The sequence below is a fragment of the Lygodium microphyllum genome, chromosome 27 (genome assembly GCF_053477565.2).
Source record: "Lygodium microphyllum isolate KBCC chromosome 27, Lygodium_microphyllum_v1.1.10, whole genome shotgun sequence".
In the NCBI taxonomy this organism is placed as follows: domain Eukaryota; kingdom Viridiplantae; phylum Streptophyta; class Polypodiopsida; order Schizaeales; family Lygodiaceae; genus Lygodium; species Lygodium microphyllum.
In genome coordinates this window covers 78,615,866-78,635,899 of record NC_141161.1, presented here as the reverse complement: position 1 = coordinate 78,635,899, position 20,034 = coordinate 78,615,866, and the positions used below count along the sequence as shown (strand labels likewise).

The 20,034-nt window shown below is 39.3% G+C and overlaps 1 protein-coding gene across 1 annotated transcript in view; it reads left to right on the top strand.

The window, feature by feature from the left end:
* The first annotated feature begins 8,492 nt into the window (after positions 1-8,492).
* Positions 8,493-20,034, top strand: part of HMG (high mobility group) — a 35,814-nt gene continuing 24,272 nt past the window's right edge. The window contains exon 1 of the mRNA XM_087669806.1: positions 8,493-8,651. Within this exon, the coding sequence (XP_087525932.1) occupies positions 8,592-8,651 (60 nt within the window). The 5' untranslated portion in view covers positions 8,493-8,591. The remainder of the gene's footprint in view (positions 8,652-20,034) is intronic.

Genomic DNA, 20,034 nt, shown 5'->3' with positions numbered 1-20,034 from the left:
ACTTCATGAAACCTTGAAAGGCTTTGTGCGACAATGAGCTCGTTCAAAGGGCAACATGGCTAAAGGTTGACTATTGTCGAAGGCATTTGTGTATATTTCGTAGTGGTTGCCAATGGTTGATTCAGATAATATGATGCTATGGACACTGAAGGATGATGATAGACTAATAAGAGATGTGGTGGTCGAAAATAGAATAGAGAAGAGTATGGATGGAACCATGGAGGAGAAAGTGAATCATTATTGTATATTGCACCATGCATCCATGGAGAAGTAGCTCGGTAGGTACAAGTAGGCCAGAAGAAAACATGAGGCAGTGCAATCAAAATATCAACGTAGTACACACCAATAACTAGTTCAATGTCCCAAAGGCATGGAGGAGATGCCGCGGTTCATGCCTATGAGATGGTTGCATGATGCCTTGATCGTAGCTTCATGCTAAGGGGTTGAAATCTCTAGGGAGGAGTGGGAGTTCTCGAGGGAATGCAATTTGAAGGTAATTATATGCTATCTTTGTTGTTGTATCTAACAGTTGTGCATAACAACTTAGGCTATTTGTTTCAATGTACAATATAAAATCTATAGTGTGGCTTGATCACATGGGTTACATATTTGAGTTGAAAACATTGACAATATGAGATCCACGAGTGGCTATGGGATCATGGGTGAAGTTTGAGCAATAAAGTCGACGATGGGCCATGGATCTTAACATTATAGTGGATGAGATAAAGCATTTTGGCAACCTGCAAATTGCTCTTTTAGTAGATTATTGTAGCTTCTCCACGATCATATTTGATGTACAATGATTTAAAGTGGTATTAGAAGAAGTAGGAGCAACCGTTTGGCAAGGACCCATTATCTTTTTTATTAAAATTTTCACAATATATGGCCACAAATGCTTTTTTAGTCTTTGCAGCAAGCTGTTATTTGATATTATTGAACATGTAATCTTCTACCTAAACCCATGACAACCTCGTTGGTGGTATGTTGTGCCATCGACATCTTGGAGTGCTCGAGTGTATGATAAAAGCAAAGTTCCTAGCTATATGCAATGAGAGTATGCAGGTAGAGGAGTCACTATTGTAGGAAGTGGAGGACGAGGAGGTCTTGTAGTGTGTAGATAAGCCAATCATTGGCAATCTAGATGAAGAATCTAGAGTACAAGAATACTTCAAGAAGGAAGTAGACTCCTCTTTTTGTGGGAACCTATGCTTGCATAAACCTTCTAATGTATGCTAAACTATGCCAAGAGCTTGTCATGGAGCTGTGTGACCAGTCATATTTGTGTTTGCTTATCAAATTTATTGACTATGTGCCTTTATTGGTATTTTATCATATGTTTTTAAACTAATATCCTTCTTTGCAAATATATATTATCGTGCTTTACCTTCACCCTTATATTAATTGTACTAACATTTTTAATTTGGCTGTGTAGGTCACTGTAAACAATCTAGATAGTAGGATGAGATGAGGGATGACAAATGAGGAGTTGCAGGCGATCTTTACACATGTATCTTTGAATTAGATGGAAAACTTTAGAGATATGGCAAACCGGGAATTGTCTCAATCATTGGCTGGGTGTTCAATACATTCAACCTTAATCTTCAACAAGTAGAGTCAACACTCTAGGCTAGTTGTAGAGGGAGACTCAAGGATCCCTCACTTGACCAGTATAGGCGGTGGTTGTGGTGGATGTCTCGGAGAGCTGTAGACTTCCTCTCCTTCTCATTCTAGGGGTGGTTCTGGGAGGAGTTGTGGAGATACAAATGCTATGACCTTGCACTTGATTGCTACTCCTTGCTCCTGTACCGATTCTAGAGAGGGTGGCTCAGGTGCATGCAGTGGAGCCATGCATGCTCTTTCTATGTAGGCTTCCTTTGATATATTTCTCATCTTTTATATGGACTCACATTTTGTGATATTTATTGATACATTTGTTTGTTTTGGATTCTGCTCCCTATATCAGTCCATGCAATTTTATGAGATATCATTTGTCGATATTGTACTCATTTGCAAATTGAGTCAACGACGAACACTTTTCTTCTGGCATCTCACGATGCATGTGTTTTGACAACAACCATATGCTAAACTTACAAATAATTTATGGAGAATTTTTCAACACATGTGGTTAGAAGGATAGGAATGCATGCCCTGCAACTCAAAAATTATTTTTTCAATATGCATCACTATTTGTATCACAAATAATAGTGACACATATTGTTATGATTTCATAGAGATGTATATATATACCAACAGTTTTATCAATGATAGGGGAAATTTTTTGGATGAATAATTCCATCGCTTTAAACCTCAACATATATCTTGTATCTTGTAGTGAAAAGATAAGATAATCCATTGATAATGGCCACGAGGGACACAAAATGCATTCTTATGTCTATCTTGTGGAGTGATAGGTCACTGCCAAAACCCAGACTTGAGGTTGAACTTATTGAAAACTTGTGCACCACTAAGCCTTTTGTGAGAAGAATGTATTTTTAAGGGAAATGGATTGGCCATGGCCAATTAGATACTTGTTGAGTGGCTTGTAATCGATGACAAGCCACTTTCCCCCCATTTTTGTTCACTATGCTTGTTGACCTAGAAAGCATGATAGGCCCAAGGAGAAGAGATAGATTCAATGAGACCCTTGTGGAGCAAATCATGTTGAGATATTTGCAATCGCACCTACTTCAGTCCCTTTGTGAGGAGCAGTGAGGGATCAGGATCAGAATCCCATATGCATAGTAGGAGAAAGTACCACCACTAAAATCTTATAAAGCATTGTACTTGCACTCCTTTTCTAATGCAATGATAGTACTCTTTTCTTTTCAGTAAAGTGTCATGTCACTGTCAATACACAAGATTGTGTTTATGAGTCCAAGTCTGAATCTTGGAACCTAATTCACTTGTGTAACAATTTGTCCTAGTCAGGGTCAATGTCTTCATGAGTTTCTTTTTCCTATTTCAACCTCCATAGCTTCCACATCTGCCATGCTCTAGATCCCGCGTATTTCACATGGTATCAGAGCTCAATTGAGCATGGCCCAACTCTCCTTTCACTCCTCTCAGCTCCTTTTCATCTCTGCTTAGCTCAATTTGAGTACTGGACCCTATCTCCAACTTCATTTGTATTCCTACCTTCAATGAAACTTCCATGGTAGCCATAGCCAGCAGCACCCTGTCAGCTTGAAGCTTTCATATCTCTCTCCACAGGCCAAATCTCTTTGAACTTCCTTCTGGAGAAGTGTTTCTCTACTTCTAGAGCTCCTCTTGGCACCTCAATCATTGAGATTGGGCAACTATAACTTCAGCATTGCCTCTTTTCAGAGTTGCTGCCATAATTGTGTCTGTGGACAGCACCTACCTACCTTTGTTGGAGCAGCCATATCTCATCAACCATGCCATACCTCTTCGAGCTTTCTTCTTGAGAGTTGTTTTATTAAGGTCAAGGCACAACTTCAAAAATCAAGAAGATTGATGCACACCATGCCTAGTATTTGCATTTTTCCAAATCTAGGCGCAATTTTGACAATGACCACTTTGAAGGCTTAGATCTCTCAACTTGGGCAAAATGAGTACAAACCCTCTTAGGGGGAGTTAGAACCATTAGTGAGGGTCTTCCATCTCAAAGGGTTTGAGCAGATTCGACCTGTGGAGCTCATGGGAGCTTATTTATCAGTCGCTGGTCCTTGTTTTTGACAAGACAGCCATAGCCAAACTTCACCAATCTTAAAAATCTCATCATTTTCTCTCTTATGCCACTGGAACAACCCATTGCCACTCAGACCTGAAGGTCCCAACATCAAATCAAGAAGAGGAAGATCTGGATCTGAAAGAACTTGAAGGATTTTTGTAGGTTTGAAAGACTCAGGGAAGAAACATAGTGTCTATTGACACTCATTTTTAGTAATCTAAACATTTGTGACACATCTCAACCAACTCTTTTGCTACTTAGATTTGATAAGTCTGAAGCTGATTTATTGCTGGTCTCTCAAGTCAAACATGGGCAAAGATTCTCCAACTACCCGTTTCAAAGGAGTCGGGTTTCATACCTGGTAGACCCGCATCAAATTGATCCTGATGAAGAAGGGCCTCTGGGCCATTACCACTGGAAAATAAAAGAAGCATCGTGATGCGGATCTTGCTATCACTTGGCAAAAGAATGATGATAAGGCTTAGGCCATTATCAAACTGGAGCTAGACAATAGCTATATCCACCATGTGGATAACTGTGAGACTTCACAGGATACATGGAAGAGACTTGACACTTTGTTCGGTGCACAGTCCAAATCATCAAAGTATGGTCTCCTGATTGAGTTTTTCAAGCTTGAAATGAAGTCCAGCATATCACTTGCCACACAGCTAAATCACATGGAAGGACTTCTAACCCAACTTGCAGGAATCAACATTAAAATGGAAGAAGATGTTTGCATCAGTGTTCTACTTAAGAGTTTGCCTCCTGAATATAATAATGTATCAACAACGCTAATTAATGTGCCAAACCCTGAACTTGTTGATATCCACGCATCACTGTTAGAGGAGGAAAATAAGCTAAAAACTAGGGAAGAACCAAGTACCTCTAGAGATGAGCATGCATTATATGTTGGCAACATGTACAAAGGCAAGGAGGATCAACTCTTCTGTGATTTCTGCAGAAGGACCGGACACACCGATAAGTTTTGCCACGCTAGAAAGAGGTCCCAAAAGGCCTATCTAGTTGCAGTCAAAGAAGAAGAAGAAAATGGAGAAAAGGAAGAAGAAGATCACCATGAGAAGGACAAACCTCATCAATCCTTCCATTCAAACACACTTTTTTAGCTGTGTATTTCCTAGCCCTAATGCCTCAAACATAAACTTGTAAACTCCTCAGTTATCCTTGTACTACAGCCTCTGTACACTTTGTGAGGCCCCTACTACAGCCTCTAGATGTCCGTCATGTTTGTGGTACCCACACTTAGCCTTTTCTGCGACAGCCTCTGGTGTTTTGCCATGTTTATGGTGTGCCCATACTTTACAGGTGTTGCTTTCACTAAAGCCTCTACACACTTTGTACTTTTGGTTGCGATTGAGGAGGGGTGTTGAGATATTTATAATCGCACCTACTTCAGTCCCTTTGTGAGGAGCAGTGAGGGCTCAGGACCAGAATCCCATATGCATAGTAGGAGAAAGTACCACCACTCAAATCTTATAAAGCATTGTACTTGCACTCCTTTTCTAATGCAATGATAGTACTCTTTTCTTTTCAGTAAAGTGTCATGTCACTGTCAATACACAAGATTGTGTTTATGAGTCCAAGTCTGAATCTTGGAACCTAATTCACTTGTGTAACAATTTGTCCTAGTCAGGGTCAATGTCTTCATGAGTTTCTTTTTCCTATTTCAACCTCCATAGCTTCCGCATCTGCTATGCTCTAGATCCTATGTATTTCACAAATCCTAGATTTCCTTTTTGCATAATTCTAGGTCTTGAGCTTTCATTCTAGGATGGGATGTTTTAATGGGAATAGCATTGTCCTTCATAGGGAGAGTAATGGAGAATTGGGCTCTTTTGTCTTTTAACATGGTAGGATCTTCTGAGCAATATTGGGCTACCAATTACTTGATTGTGGAGATTTCTAAGCTATATTTTGAGAATATTTTTTTGAATCAAGTTTGGAGGCGATTAATCAAGCCTTAATCTGCTTGTATCGTGAACACGAAGCGGCCATTTTAGGAAGGAGAGGGAGAGTGATTACTTGTCTAGCATAGGTCAAGTGAATAGTGCCTTTGTAGAAAGTGAAAGGAACCATGTGTTTTAATATATCAATGTCGATAACGAGAACATTCCTCAAGCCTAGCATTATCTTTGTATCTCAATAGAGAGTTTGATAGCTCTAATGTAGAGCCAAGTCTTGACATTGGTGGTAATGGGGACTCTATTATTATTTGAGTGCTAAAGTAAAATAGGAGCTTTTTTCTACCAGCTTGCATGAGGAAACAAATCTTAGGGAGCAACTGCCATTGTAGAGCTTGTATCAATGAGAGCATCAACAAGAATTTTGAAATGTCTAGAATCCTTGAGAATGATAGATATTGTTGGAATGGGGCCGTTCTTGTTTAGGGCATTAATCTTGAGGGAAGGAAGAGGATCCTTTCCTTTGTATTTTGTTTGGACTAATCTCCTTTTGTTTGGCATTAATCTTGATGCATTAGTGAGAGGTACTGATTTCCTCTTTCGAGTATATTGCTGTTCAATGTCCCAAAACTACACAGTTGCTTTGGTAAATCATAAGGATTTGCAATAATCCTTCTTGTATTTTTTCTCTTTATCGTCTTCTAATTTTCCAATGATCATAGGGGAATGAGGTGCTACCGGTAGAAGATGTCTCTATTTCATTTGAGGACTGTTGGTGAAATAGAAGGACCAAGGTCTTTGGTTTTAGATTTCCTTTTAGAAAATGATGAGAAGCCATGACTACATCCTAGGAAAGAGAGGTAAGAGAGCTTATGAGTATTAATATTGAATTTATTAAGGGAAGAAGAAGACACAAAGTCCTTAGATTTAGAATCTAAGTCACGAGTGGTGCCATGAGAATGATTGGTTTTAGTGTTAGTGGAGTGAGCATTATCCTTCTTGAATTGGTGACCTTTTGCAAAGCGATGAGGGCATTGGTTGGCCAAATAGTAAGAGCTATGGAAAATATAGCATTTCAATTTTTTTGATATTTTCTTGGAGTGAGTTTTCTTATAGTATTTCTTTTTCTTGTGATGAGAGAGATGTTGATTGGGTTGGGTATAGGATCGTGAGAACAAGAGTAGTAAAGATATTTGTGACATCCAATTTTTTTAATTGGAATTTGAGTTTGTACTTATAAGATGGAGTTAGAAATCTGATGATGTAGCTTAGCTACTTTCTGTTGATCATAGACAACTTTGATTACCCTTTCCATGATTTGATTGAGTTGCCCAAAACTATCATATAAGTCATGTCCTTCTTCATTCATATTGCTTTTGGCAAGTGCAAGTAAAGGATTAGGGACCCACAAATTCTCCAAGAAGTAGTTCAAAGAAGGGGAAAACAAGATTAGTAGCATTGGAAATTTCTTCTTTTAGATTTGTTGAAATACTTTCCGACCAAAGTTTGAGGGTATCCACAAACCCATGCATAAGGGTATTGATGAGGTCAATTTTAACAGTATCAAGCTTATCTAGGAGCTTTTGGGAAAGATAAGTGCACATCGTATAGAGTATTATCTTAATATCTTTATGAGATTTGAATAATAGAGTGGGCATTGATGTGAATAAACCTTGGGACTACTTTCTTTGTTGCTCCCTCCCTCCCTCCCTCCCTCCCTCCCTCCCTCTCTCTCTCTCTCTCTCTCACTCACTCACTCTCCCCCCTATACACATAGGTCAAAGCTTTAGAACTGTTACCACTGCTTCTACTCCCACTGCCACTGCAAATACCGTTGCTTCTTTTTCTTCATCTTCTTCTAGTGCGGTTGAGATCCCGGGAGGTTCGGAGTGCTCTCTCTCTCTCTCTCACACACACACTCTCTCTCCATGGGCAACAATGAGTTTGCAGACACCAATGGTGGAGGAGGGAGACACTAGCGACGAAGGCACACCAGCATTGTGGGGCAATCACTGGCAGAGAGAGAGAGAGAGAGAGAGAGAGAGAGAGAGAGAGAGAGAGAGAGAGAGAGAGAGAGAGAGAGAGAGAGAGAGAGAGAGAGAGAGAGAGAGAGAGAGAGAGAGAGAGAGAGAGAGAGAGAGAGAGAGAGAGAGAGAGAGAGAGAGAGAGAGAGAGAGAGAGAGAGAGAGTCATTGGACATGCATAGGTTCTCTCCGATTTCCATTTGGAGAGTTGCTTGACAGAGATAGATTGCAGCATGGGCACATACAACTTAGATCTGACCTACTATCGATTGAACTTACAAGCACATGCCAAAGATGAGTCCATTAGGTTGAAAACGGGAGGAAGATCATGACGTGGCACAAATTGAGTGGATAATAGAGCTTGCCTACCTCTAGTTGGTTGATACAAGGTGATGTGATCCGTTAGGTAGGGTTTTGACCTCAAGCTTGCATTCCATTTACACAAGTGAAGGGGCATGCTACCACCTCAGCAAAAAGAAGCAACTTGCATCTTGGATCCTCCTCGTGTGCCCTGAAGAGAGAGAGAGAGAGAGAGAGAGAGAGAGAGAGAGAGAGAGAGAGAGAGAGAGAGAGTTATGAGGCTTTCCTCACAACGCTGCTTGGCAGCAAAGTGGTATACATAGCGTTTCAAGTGCATAAATTATGCAAGGAATGCTAGTGATATATTAAACAAATTGAATAGAAATATTGAGGTATATTTGAGGAGTAACTTGGAATATTGGAGGTGTATTTTGGGACTTCTATTACTTAAAAACTAAGGGTATTTCGGCAATTTCCCCGAAGAAAACCAACATTTCCTTCACTAAGGTTTATAAATACCCTTACTTAAAAACTAAGGGTATTTCGGCAATTTCCCCGAAGAAAACCAACATTTCCTTCAGTAAGGTTTATAAATACCCTGATCAAACCAAGAGAAATTTCCAGGCGGGTAGCTCTGCTTCAGCTTGGATTGTAGTCATGGCGTCCGACAACGTGCATCAATTCGCCAATATTATGCTTGGAGGGCGAGGGGGCACGGTCCGTCGTCGTTTCTGTTACTCTCTGTGTTTTTTTTTTGTTTCAAGAGCAGAAAAGAATAAGGATTAGGGCAACCTGTTGTCGTTCATCAATGGAGGGGACTGCAAGAATCCGACTACTAGACTGCTCTCTACATGTATTCTGTACGTCTCTGGTTTGTCTAGAGACCAGCTTAGATGAGGCTCATTTAAGGCATCTGTCAATCAAACCAACTGCTAGAATGATTACTGCAAAACTAGATATCTCTGTTAATCCATAAAAGGGGCTCATACAAAAGAAGTGTAATTTACACATGCCTCTTGACTGCATGCATAACCTAGATTCTTGGTCAGGTTCCCATGAATGAACGACTAGGTGCTGAGAAGTCACTTCAGCAAGTCATGTTTGTAGATGCATTTGCTGTAAAAGAAGCTGGGAGATTGCCAATGTGGGTTTCGGCATTATTTTCTACTTCAAACAGTTGAAGCATTGAAGGGCAGAATGCCTATTTTTAAATGACACTATTCGTGAAAGACTCGCGGCTTGACTTGGAAAGTCTGGCCGTTTGATGGGTGGTTTCAATGCAGTCAATTCTTGGAGGCAGACTAGAGGAAGTGGTCGTGCAAGGGGCCTTAGAGGGAGGTGGACTTTTTGTAAGTAGAAAGACCCAAGTCGGAGAAGCATGCTTTATTGTGTGTATAGTGACCATAGTGACAATGTGGTTATATTGTGCAACTTTAAAAATTGATTGAATTGTTGCCCACCTCTATCAATCTCCTTCGTCAAATTCTGGGATGCTCTTGGCAAAGTGTTTTTTGTTATGCCTTCATGCTGCATAGTGAATATGAAAGCATATTGTGAAGGTTTGGCCTAGTGACTGAGTTCTGGGAAAGTGGATTTATAAGGAGGCAAATCTTGCCAAGCGTGTGAAAGCTGAAAACCCAGCTTCTATTCAGCCAAATCAGCAGCCAACACTTTCTGACTTAAGGCTTGAATTTTCACCATTCATGATGTAGATGTACAGGATGGCAGATGCAATATCTGAAGAGAGGGGCCTATTTAGAGGGGCAAAAGTAGTCCTTAGTTGCCTTTTACATCTGGTGTGGGACATGGAGCAACGCTATCTTCTTGGCTGGTTAGGGCAGTTGCATTTCTGGACAGGTTTTTTTTGATTTGGCCTGTGACAGCTCCGTGTTACCAAATCAAGTACCAAATGCTTTCACGATGCTTCAAACAATCAACACCATATTACAGCCTCAAATTCTGCCGAATATATACCACACATTTTGTTGATTGGGTTTTTAAAATGAAAGGCAAGTTAGATGGCAACATCAGCTGCAAGTAGGCCTTCACACACATGTAATATTTGATAACTATAGCACATAATATTCTTCTTTCAAGGCCTTCACACACATGTAATATTTGATAACTACAGCACATAATATTCTTCTTTCGACATTTCTTGGATGGCTTGGGTATTATTTGGATAGATAGGCTATTTTTGAATGGGGATTTGATGGCTTAATATGAGAAGAGACATGCACAGTTGGTTCTCAAATTAGATGCTCTCACATGTTCAAAAAATCAGATCTACTTATCTTCACACTTAATGTGATGCAGGCCCTTTATTGGGCCAAGTAGCAATAAATTGCAGCACACAATGGACTGAGCTTGGTCATTTGCATTGGTTGCTGTCAAAATGTTAGGGTCTAGTTTCATTTACCAGTGCTTATGGCGTATGCCTTCACCATTGATCATTTGCTGTTTAGGATGAGCCCCTTTACCTCCATGTATCTTTATCCATACCTCTGTATCATGTGCAACAGCTTTGGCATCTTTCCAGTCTGTGGTGATGGTATTTCATTGGCTAGATTTATTTGATGAGCTTGCCATATTTGTAGTTTGGATTGCTAAGAGCCTTGCTAACTCTCATCTTATGGAGTCCACACTAGCTGAAACTGACCTTCAAGAGATCATGAAGAAGGGCAATAGGACAAGGAAAAAGATCCAATGTTGTAAAGAAAACAATAGGGGGAGCTACAATGCTCCTACATAGATACTCAAGTACACCGACATAACATTGGCCCAAACCTTTGTACCCTTTGTTGCACTTCTTTACTTCTCTATTCAGTGAATCTTCAATCAAGGATACATAAAAAAGCTGACGACATGCAATTCTACCATTCATGGGCAATCCCTGATCCCTTGGGTACAAGATCCAATATTTCATTTCAATTGTACAAAGGCACACTCTAGACCACTTTAGTAAATTTAATACATGTATCTCTTGTCACTTGTACTTGGGGATGCACAATGCAGCCAGCCATTAGCTGACTGCACAAATGAGGGCTGAACAGCACCATGTCAACCGATTCAGACTCCATGAATCGAAAAGCAGCCATGATTAGCAATGGGATAGCTTTGTCCAGATGTGAACAACTTTGTCTACGTTGGAGCAGAAGTGAGATTCTTGGGCAGGAGGCAGAATTGCCAACCAAGTTTGGCAACAAATATTGCTGGATTCAGCAACTGGACACTAAGGATAGCAGTGCTATTGTTAGGGATGGCTGCAATTGAAACCAGCCTTCCTTCTTGGAATGGGTGGTGATGACCTGATTTAAGAGTTAATTACAACAATAAAAAAATGCACATAAAATGAAATACACACTTTACCATAACAGTCTTGGACAGTAGACACCCTATTGGCCCCAAAATTGGTGCCCCTTGCGGTATTTCTTTAGCTTTCATTCAATTGGAAGGAGTACAACTTGAGATTCTTTAATCTCTTCCTGCTGACCAATTGCTCTTGCTGTTATAAATGTCCAGCAAGCCTTTTGGGTCACTTGCCACCTAGGACTTCTTCTCCAATTTGACCCTTGGCTGGCCAAATGCTGGCCCAAATCAATTCGGGATGGGCTGGCTCCTGAAATCCTTTGATAATCTTCAATTATCAGTTGCTGATTTCAGTCCCTCGAGCCTTCAATCTCTGGCACGGATCCTAAGGTGGCTGCTAAACCCTAATTTTTGTTGTGAATTAGGGTTTATTGCAGAAATCACAGATCAGCCCACCAAAAATGGCTGAGATCTCCTCCGAATGGCTGAGAATGGCTGAGCATAGGCTGAAGGAGATGAGAGAATGCTGTAGAGAGAGAAAATTTTGAGATTTGTCGCGAAGAACTGATCAAAATCAGTTGCTGCCTTGCTGAACCAGCCCCAAATGGATGTACCAACAATAATAGGAGCATCAGAGACTGTGATCTTCAGGAGAAAGTGCATCGGTAGCAATTGTCAGCTTCCCAAGGTCAAGAATATGCAATCTCCATCACCAAAATGGTCTCCAATGGTTGGGAATTGGCCCCAAAAGCTGGCAGCAACAATCCAACACCTCTTTCCAACAGCTCCAAAATGAAAAAACGAGATTTTCCTCTCCCTTCAGCCCTATTTAGCCTTTTCTCCACTTGCATGGGAAAGTTTTGCCAAGTGGTAGCTTTCTTAATCCATTTTTAGCAATTTCCAGCCATTTAATTAATTCTGAAAATTAATTCAGCCCTTAATCCATACCCAAAAAATTGACCTTGCCCATCCAAAAATTAATTGGCTAGGCCATTTGCAACCCAAAGTGGTCCCATGCATTAATTGACCCTTGGACAAGCATTAATGCATTAATTAATGCCTAGTCCCTAGTGTCACCAGTGACACTTAATGGCCAATTAATGGTCCTAGGAGCAAACTGACACCAAAATTCACCTAGAATCTAACAAGTGTAACTTGTTATAACTTTTACCTTTGACACCCATCTTTTTCATAGGGTCCTTTGATCTTCAACTGTGAGAAAGTATCTTGCACCTCACATGTGCATCTTTTAATTGCACATTTGATTAATCCTTTAATCAAATGTCAATTAAACATAAGCAAAGCATCAAATTTTCACGTCCGCTAGGACTAATAACATCTTGCCCTTCTTATACTTTTTCCGCTTCTAAACTTTGCATGTGTGACTTTCTCTTGTCTAGAGAAGCTAGCTAAGAGCTAGGCACAACTTTAAAATGCAAAAATCAGCTTGAAAAGCAAAATACAATTTTACAAGCTAAAAATGTAAAAGAGCATTTGAATATCAATCAATTCTAATGACTTGCTTAGTTGGTTGCCATGTCATCATTGCATGTTAGCTTGCTACTTCAACAACTATGTCAACCATATGTTATGCTTTTAGTGAAATGAATTGTCTTTAAAAGTACTTACCATCTTTTCGATGTATTTTTGTAGGTCACATTTCTATAGAAAGTTTGAGACTTGTTAAGCTCTACACAATCTTGTGCACTTCCATGCATTTCTTGATAAATTTTTTTTAAAGGGTTGTAACACTTCTTGCCACTTTCCATAGTCTTGAAAGGTGCCTTTCTAATCGAGCTGTGAGCGGTATTTTATTGTATGCAAACTTTGCCAATGGAAGGAAGATATTGCTTCCACATTTGTTCATGGTTCCACTTTTGTTCGTTGCAAAAGTTCCAACATGATTGAATTGGCAATCTTTGATTGCTCATCTGGTTGTGGATGAAAATTGGATGCAAACTTCAAGGTAGTACTCATATTCTTGAACAAAGCTCTCTAGAACAAACTCTTCATCCTAGGATCTCGAGAGTGGATGAAAGACATGCCTATTTGGCAAGCGATGCACTCTTGAATAAAAGTCTTTGCATCCACCTCAATGTAGGCTAATAAAAGAAAGCCTTGAAAGTCTTCTTTATGGCTTTAATGCCCATATGCTCTGTGTAGAGTCGAGAATGACTTTTTGTGATAAATTTTTTGCCTCTACAGCTTGGGAACACAAAGTTTCTTGTGCATTATGAGAAACCAATCTTTGAGCACATAGTGATCATGTTGTTGACCTTTAGAAATCAAATTCAGATTTTCCCAAGGTCCTCATCCCAGGCATATTGATCTTTCATCTCATCAAGCGCATGGTGAAAGACAATAGATATGTCTATCAACATATAGTTTTGGTTAGTATGTTTCAAACATTTTGTTGTTTTTCGGAATATGGGCAAGAAGTTAGCTCCATACTAACCAAAAAACAACGAAATGATTTGTTTCATTTCCCCAAATCGGGTTGCGAAACAAATTTTCTCTAGGATCTAGGTGAAATGAACATTTTCATTTTGTGGATTTTTTTTCTTTCTCTAATAATACCAGATATGGATCTATTTTTCTTTCCCTAATATTGTTAGTATATAGTAATTTTAATTATTATAAATAATATCTTTCAAAACCTCAACACATCAAGGTAGCTAATGAAACAAACATGCAAAATGAAGCCTCTAAACATGAAACTTGAAGAAATGTTTTATGGTGACTATGATCTTAGCCCATCTCATGTATTTCTTAGATAACTTGGGTTGAGTAAGGAAATATCTGATTGTGGCAATTGATTTGCACTGTAAAATAAGCATCAAGAAGATTGTGCTTCCAAGTAGCTAGTGCGTGAATTATTGCCAACAGTCCTCTCTCTTAAATTTGATAGTTTTTTAAAGCTCCATGTAGGAACTTGATCTCATGGGCAACCCACATGTCCATATTGCATTGAGACATCTTGGATATTGTTTTTACAAGCATGGCACTCAACCGTAAAAGGCACGAGATCAAAACAAGACATGTAAGTAGTAAGCTTATCTTTCAATTGCTCAAAAGCTGATTTCTCTTGTTGAGTTCACTTGAACAAGGCTCCTTTCTTTGTTTATGCATACAAGGTTGAGAGCAATCTTTGCAAAATAGCAAATAAACTTGTGGCAATAAAAACACAATCCAAAGAAACTATGAGATTCTTGGACATTCAATAGATCTTGTGAATCCCAAATTGCTTGTACCTTGTCTAGATCCATTCCTACTCCATCTTGTGAGACAAAGTGCCCCAAAAAGCGAATATTTTCTAGCAATACTTGCTTTTCTTGGCATTTATGACCATATTGTTTTCCTTGACTTCTTGAAACACCTTGTTGGAGCATTTTTCAAACAAAAGATATAACAAGATACTCAAAAAGACCAAAGGTAATCTTGAAAGTTGTTTTTTGGACATTCTTTAGTCGGATTTAGATTTGATGACATCGACTTCCTAGAATCCAACTTGCACACGAGACATGATGCAAGCCAAACTCACCATAAAAGGGACGGGACGTCAAACTCATCTCCTAGTCGTAGAGTCAAACGGGCTCACCCTTGAGAATGGGAGCTACTACTACTTCGGGTCACGACTGTATCCCAAGGGTTGGCATCCCGTACCACTAGTTCACACCATCTTGGTGTATGAATGCGTTGGCCAATGGGCCAAGAGTTCAAGAGTGGTGATTACACAATGAATGTGGACAGTAGGGCCTTGAGTCCTATAAATAGGACTTGGCTATCCTAACTCTGAAGTGCCCTTAGCGTATTCGCAGTAAGTCACTTCATGACCATCGTTACCAATGCTACTAGTGACCATTTGGATGTCTAGGGACATAACACTTCTCCCCTTATGAATGATTGCTGTCCTTAGCAATATCCTCAGGGATACGTGAGAAAAATGACTCTTTAGTGAGCGTACCGACTCTGAAGTAGCCTTTGTCTCCAAGTGGCTTTTCCACTTGACTAAATACTTGAGATAAACAGTCTAACAGGATCGTTTAGCTCTAAGATCAATAACCAATTCGAGTTTGAGTGGAATGTAACGAGCAATAATCTCAAGCCAAGGAACTTCGTCAATCAGGATAATTTGCTCATCTTGCTCTTTCAAACGACTCATGAGGAACACACGGCGAACTCGAATTTCCAAAGGTAAGTCTAACTCATAGGATACACTACTTATCTTCTTGGTAATTTGGAAAGGACTACAATATCTCAAAGACAATTTATAGCACTTGCTGATAGTCATTGAATCGAGTCCCTTTGGGACTCACAGGTAAATCCACATGCCTTCTTGGAGCTCCCTAGGAGTACGATGTTGGTTGCTATAAAACATGGCACTATCTTGGGCCGTTTTAATGCTTTCCCCAGTAATCATCAACATCTCTTGTATATGATATAGAAAGTCGACTAGAGACTACATTTTCACTCTTCTAAATTTTGTAGCAATCGGTGGTTTTGACTCATAACTATACATAAGCATAAATGAACTATAACTAGTAGTTGAATGCTTAGCATTGTTATAAAAAAATTCAATTTGAGAAAGATAACGCCCCCAATCAGATTGTCTATAAGAGACGTATGCACGAAGCTTATCTTTTTATGGTTTGGTCTGGCCATTAGTTTCTGGATGTTCTGAGGACGACATGGACAATTGAGTTTTCAGCTTTTGGAAGACCATTTGCTAGAAACGGTTAGTGAACTTAGGATCCCAATTTTTGACTATTTCTTTGGGCAAACCATAAAGTCTTTAAAGGTGTTTGACAAAGAGACCAATTAAGTCATGGCTTTTCATGGTTGTCTTTATAGGAATGAATCAAGTCATTTTTGTGAATCAGTCCACCACAATTTTGATTGTGTCATGACATTGATTCTTACGAGCACTCCTACTACAAAATCCATAGGAATGCTACTCTATTTCTTATTAGGGATTTGTAAAGGATGCAACATCCTTTCCTACCTGTTTGTGCCATTCAACTTTGTTAAGTTGACACTGTAGGCACTCACGCACCTGAGACTCAACCAAAGTCTTAATATGTTCGTATAAAATTTTGTTATGTATATCTTGATCATTAGGTATGTTTACTTTGCCTTGTTTGAAAAGTAATCCATTCCAAATAATGATGCCATACTTTAAGCGCATGGATGACCACCAATAATTCCTTCTCTTGGGTAGTATAATGTGTTTCGGCGTTAATGAGCTTACGACTCTTGAATGTGATAGGTTGGCCATCTTGATAAAGGACAACACCTAAAGCATAATTGCTTGCATTTGCATGAACCTCAATAAGTTTATCCAGATTGATAATGCACAACATTGATGTAGTGGTAATAAGTTGTTTTAATGTTTGAAAACATTGATTGAGTTCACTAGTCTAAACAATGGGTGGATTAATGTGGTTCTTCTTGCTTTGAGTATCCTTAAGCAAAGGTGTCAAGGGCTCAGCAACATGAGTATAGTGCTTAATGAATTCTCGAGAAAACCTCGTAAAACCTAAATTTTTCACTTGCCTTATGGTCCCTAAAATAGGCTAATCGAGCACACCTTGTACCTTTTCAAGATAAATCTGAATGCCATCAATCAAGATGATATAACCAAGATATAACAGCTTCGTGTGAAAGAATTTGCACTTGGATAGTTTAGCAAACAATTGTTTTTGTCTTAAAAGATGTAAAAACAACACACAAGTGTTTGGCATTCTTCTTCAATGACCTACTATAAATAGGGATGTTCTCGAGAAAAACAACTATCCGCTTTCCAAGGTACGGATGAAGTTAATCATTCATCGTCTATTGAAAAGTTACAAGAGCATTGGCTAACCTAAAAGGTAGGACAAAAAATTAGTAATGTCCATGCCTTGTTCGAAACATAGTTTTTTGGACATCCTCCAAAGCTATCCGTATTTGATGGTATACGAACCTTGTATTGATTTTGGTAAAATAGTGTGCACCACAAAGCTGATCTATAAGGTCATTCATTCTCAGCAATGGATATTTATTCTTGATGGGTCACCTTATTGAGATATTTGTAATTGATACAGAAGCGCATTGTGCCATTCTTCTTTTTGGCGAGAAGGATAGGCACGACCCATGGTGTTTTACTTGGCTTAATATAACCCTAAGCCGAATAGTCCTAAAGTTGTCCAGTTCTCTTGTACTCTTGGAGCTAAACCTATAAGATTGCAAGAGAGGGGATGGGTATAGGGCAAAGTTTCAATCCTATGGTCTAAGGCTCCGTGAGACGGCAAAATTCTATCAAGTAGTTTGAATTGAAAGTTGTTAGCATATTGAAGTAATATCAAATCCAAATACTCACTTACATTTGAATTTATATTAAGATTATTATTAAGAAAAATTGAGTTATAGTGATAATCAATTGATTGAACTTTTTCAAGGAAACAAATGTAAGTAGTAATTGTTGGATCAGGAAAACATTGAGTAAACTCTATTGTTGAAATCATTTGTGATGGTATTGTTGGATTGAAAGATCCAAGTTTGGCACCACCCGATCCCGGCAATCCACCTTAGGTCCCTTTGCGCATTGGATATGATAAACTCGGTCAATGGTTATCATGTGGAGTCATAGATTGTGTATCAAGCGAGAATAAATAAAATTATAAGTAAAACCATTATTAAATAAAATTGTAACATCTTAGCCATTTATATGCCCAGTGACTTTTAAAAGATTATGCGGGCCAAAAACAAATTTATTAATGGGACTACTGTTGCTATTGCTAGGATTAACAAAACATTCTTCGAATAAACTTTGAAAAGAAATACTTGGAGCCTTAAGAGTATATATCAAAGTCTTGGGAGTAGACTTCCAGCCTCCCTTTATATCTCTCATGATATGTTCTATGTTGTTGAAAGCAAAATCAACACATCGGTTCAATTCTGGTCTTGGCTTCCAATAATATGATGCTAAAAAGCAACATCAGGCTGTAATTGATGCATGTATTTGGAGTTATGAGGTGTAGCAATTGGCTGGCTTGGCTAGCAAGGCCCGAGAAAATGATTCCAAATTTGGACAGGTTGCAGCCTTTGTTTTGATTGTATTTGCGGTAATGCCTATTGGTAGAACAAAAGAGATTCGAACTCTTAACTATCAGCAGGTGCTCCAAAGGTCTGGCCAGTAAAAAAATAAGCTCTTTCGGAAACAAATAAAACAACCTGATGCCATTTTGACCTTGATGTGTGAAAAGCGCCTTGTTTCCGTGTACCGATACACTTGCATGAAGACCTCTTTGTTTTGGGAACACTCACGATTACTGTGAAAATAATCCATTTGATGGTAGGTGAAACAATAGCCCTTCGAGTGATCCTCATTGCAAGTGACCTTATGCTTTCCATCCTTTTACTTATGCAGCTTTGAGATCAGCTCACGAGTTGCTGTTGGGGTAGACAATTTCTTTGACTTAAAGATTGAGGGAGCTCGATGGGAATCCTAGTCGACTAGCTGCTCCCACTTGTAGCCAAAGTATAATCAAAATTCTTTGTGTGTCACTTATAGATGTCGTGGAGCGAGTGAAGAGGATTGCAAAGCATCTCATTTTGGTAGTCTGATGACAATCCAAAAAGGTATTGCATATAAAGCAACGCTTGAGGATCGTCCTAGGCCTTTTGTTTTATGCAATAAATCTTTAAATTCTTGTGAGTATGCATCCAAACTTTTCTTCCCTATATGAAGCTCAAATAATTTTTGGAAATTTTCAATCCAATCATTGGTTACAAAGTGTTTTCGAAAAATGGATTGAAAATCAGCCCAAGTCGCTGGCTTAGGGCAATGATCCGCCCACCAAGTGTACGCCTTCCCTTGTAACATGATTTGTATTTGCCCGATGTGTTGAGTGTCATCAAACTGATACAAATCAAAATAAATTGTCCATTTGGTTAGTCATTAATTGATATTCGTCTCATCAAATTCTTTATCTCACTTTAAGGGAATCGGGTTGGGATTGAAGAGGCAATATCCTCATGGTTGCAGATGCAAACAGAAAATGGGGAGTGTGAAGCTTGGCTAATTGTTGTTGCATTTCCTTACTTGAGCTTGGAGGATTGGCACAATGGATGAATCTCCTTCAGATTTGAAGGAAGAAGAGGCTTTGGAATGTTGCTTGTGTGTGTGTTCGGATTCGGGAGAAGCTGGCGTGAGTGTGCAACGGAAGAGAAACGAGAACACAAGAGAGAAGTAGGAGAGAGTGAGAGGAAGCAGAAGATGAGGGAGTAATATTGCACTGGTTGAAGAAGAATGCTGATACAATGATGATGGACTGATCAGTCCTTGCATGCAGCCCATAGTGTCAGTGAGGGTACCAGATCAAGTTGATGATGATGGCAACATCTAAGATGGAGGAAGATGATGGACTCCGAGTGTGCACTTGCTAGGGAAGAAGGAAGATGATGATTGCCAAGTAGGGAATGGCTATAAATAGCCACAAAACCCTTAAACTGGCCTATTGAAATCTGGAAATGCCATAAATGCTGGTTGACCAGCATTTAATGCTGGTTGTGGCATAATAATACCTAGAAAATGCTAGATGCCCACCAAAAAAATCGACTAGCAAGGACAATATCCTATAATTGTGGACAACTTGGGAAATGCAGAAACTGCTCATGAAAAACACACTGGAACCTCACATACAAATGAAATGCACCCAGATAGCCACTCTAGAATGAGTAGCCTCCCTTATCAAACCACATGATAGATCTATCAGAGCTCCAAAAGTCCTCGTCTAACTTAGATTGAGGC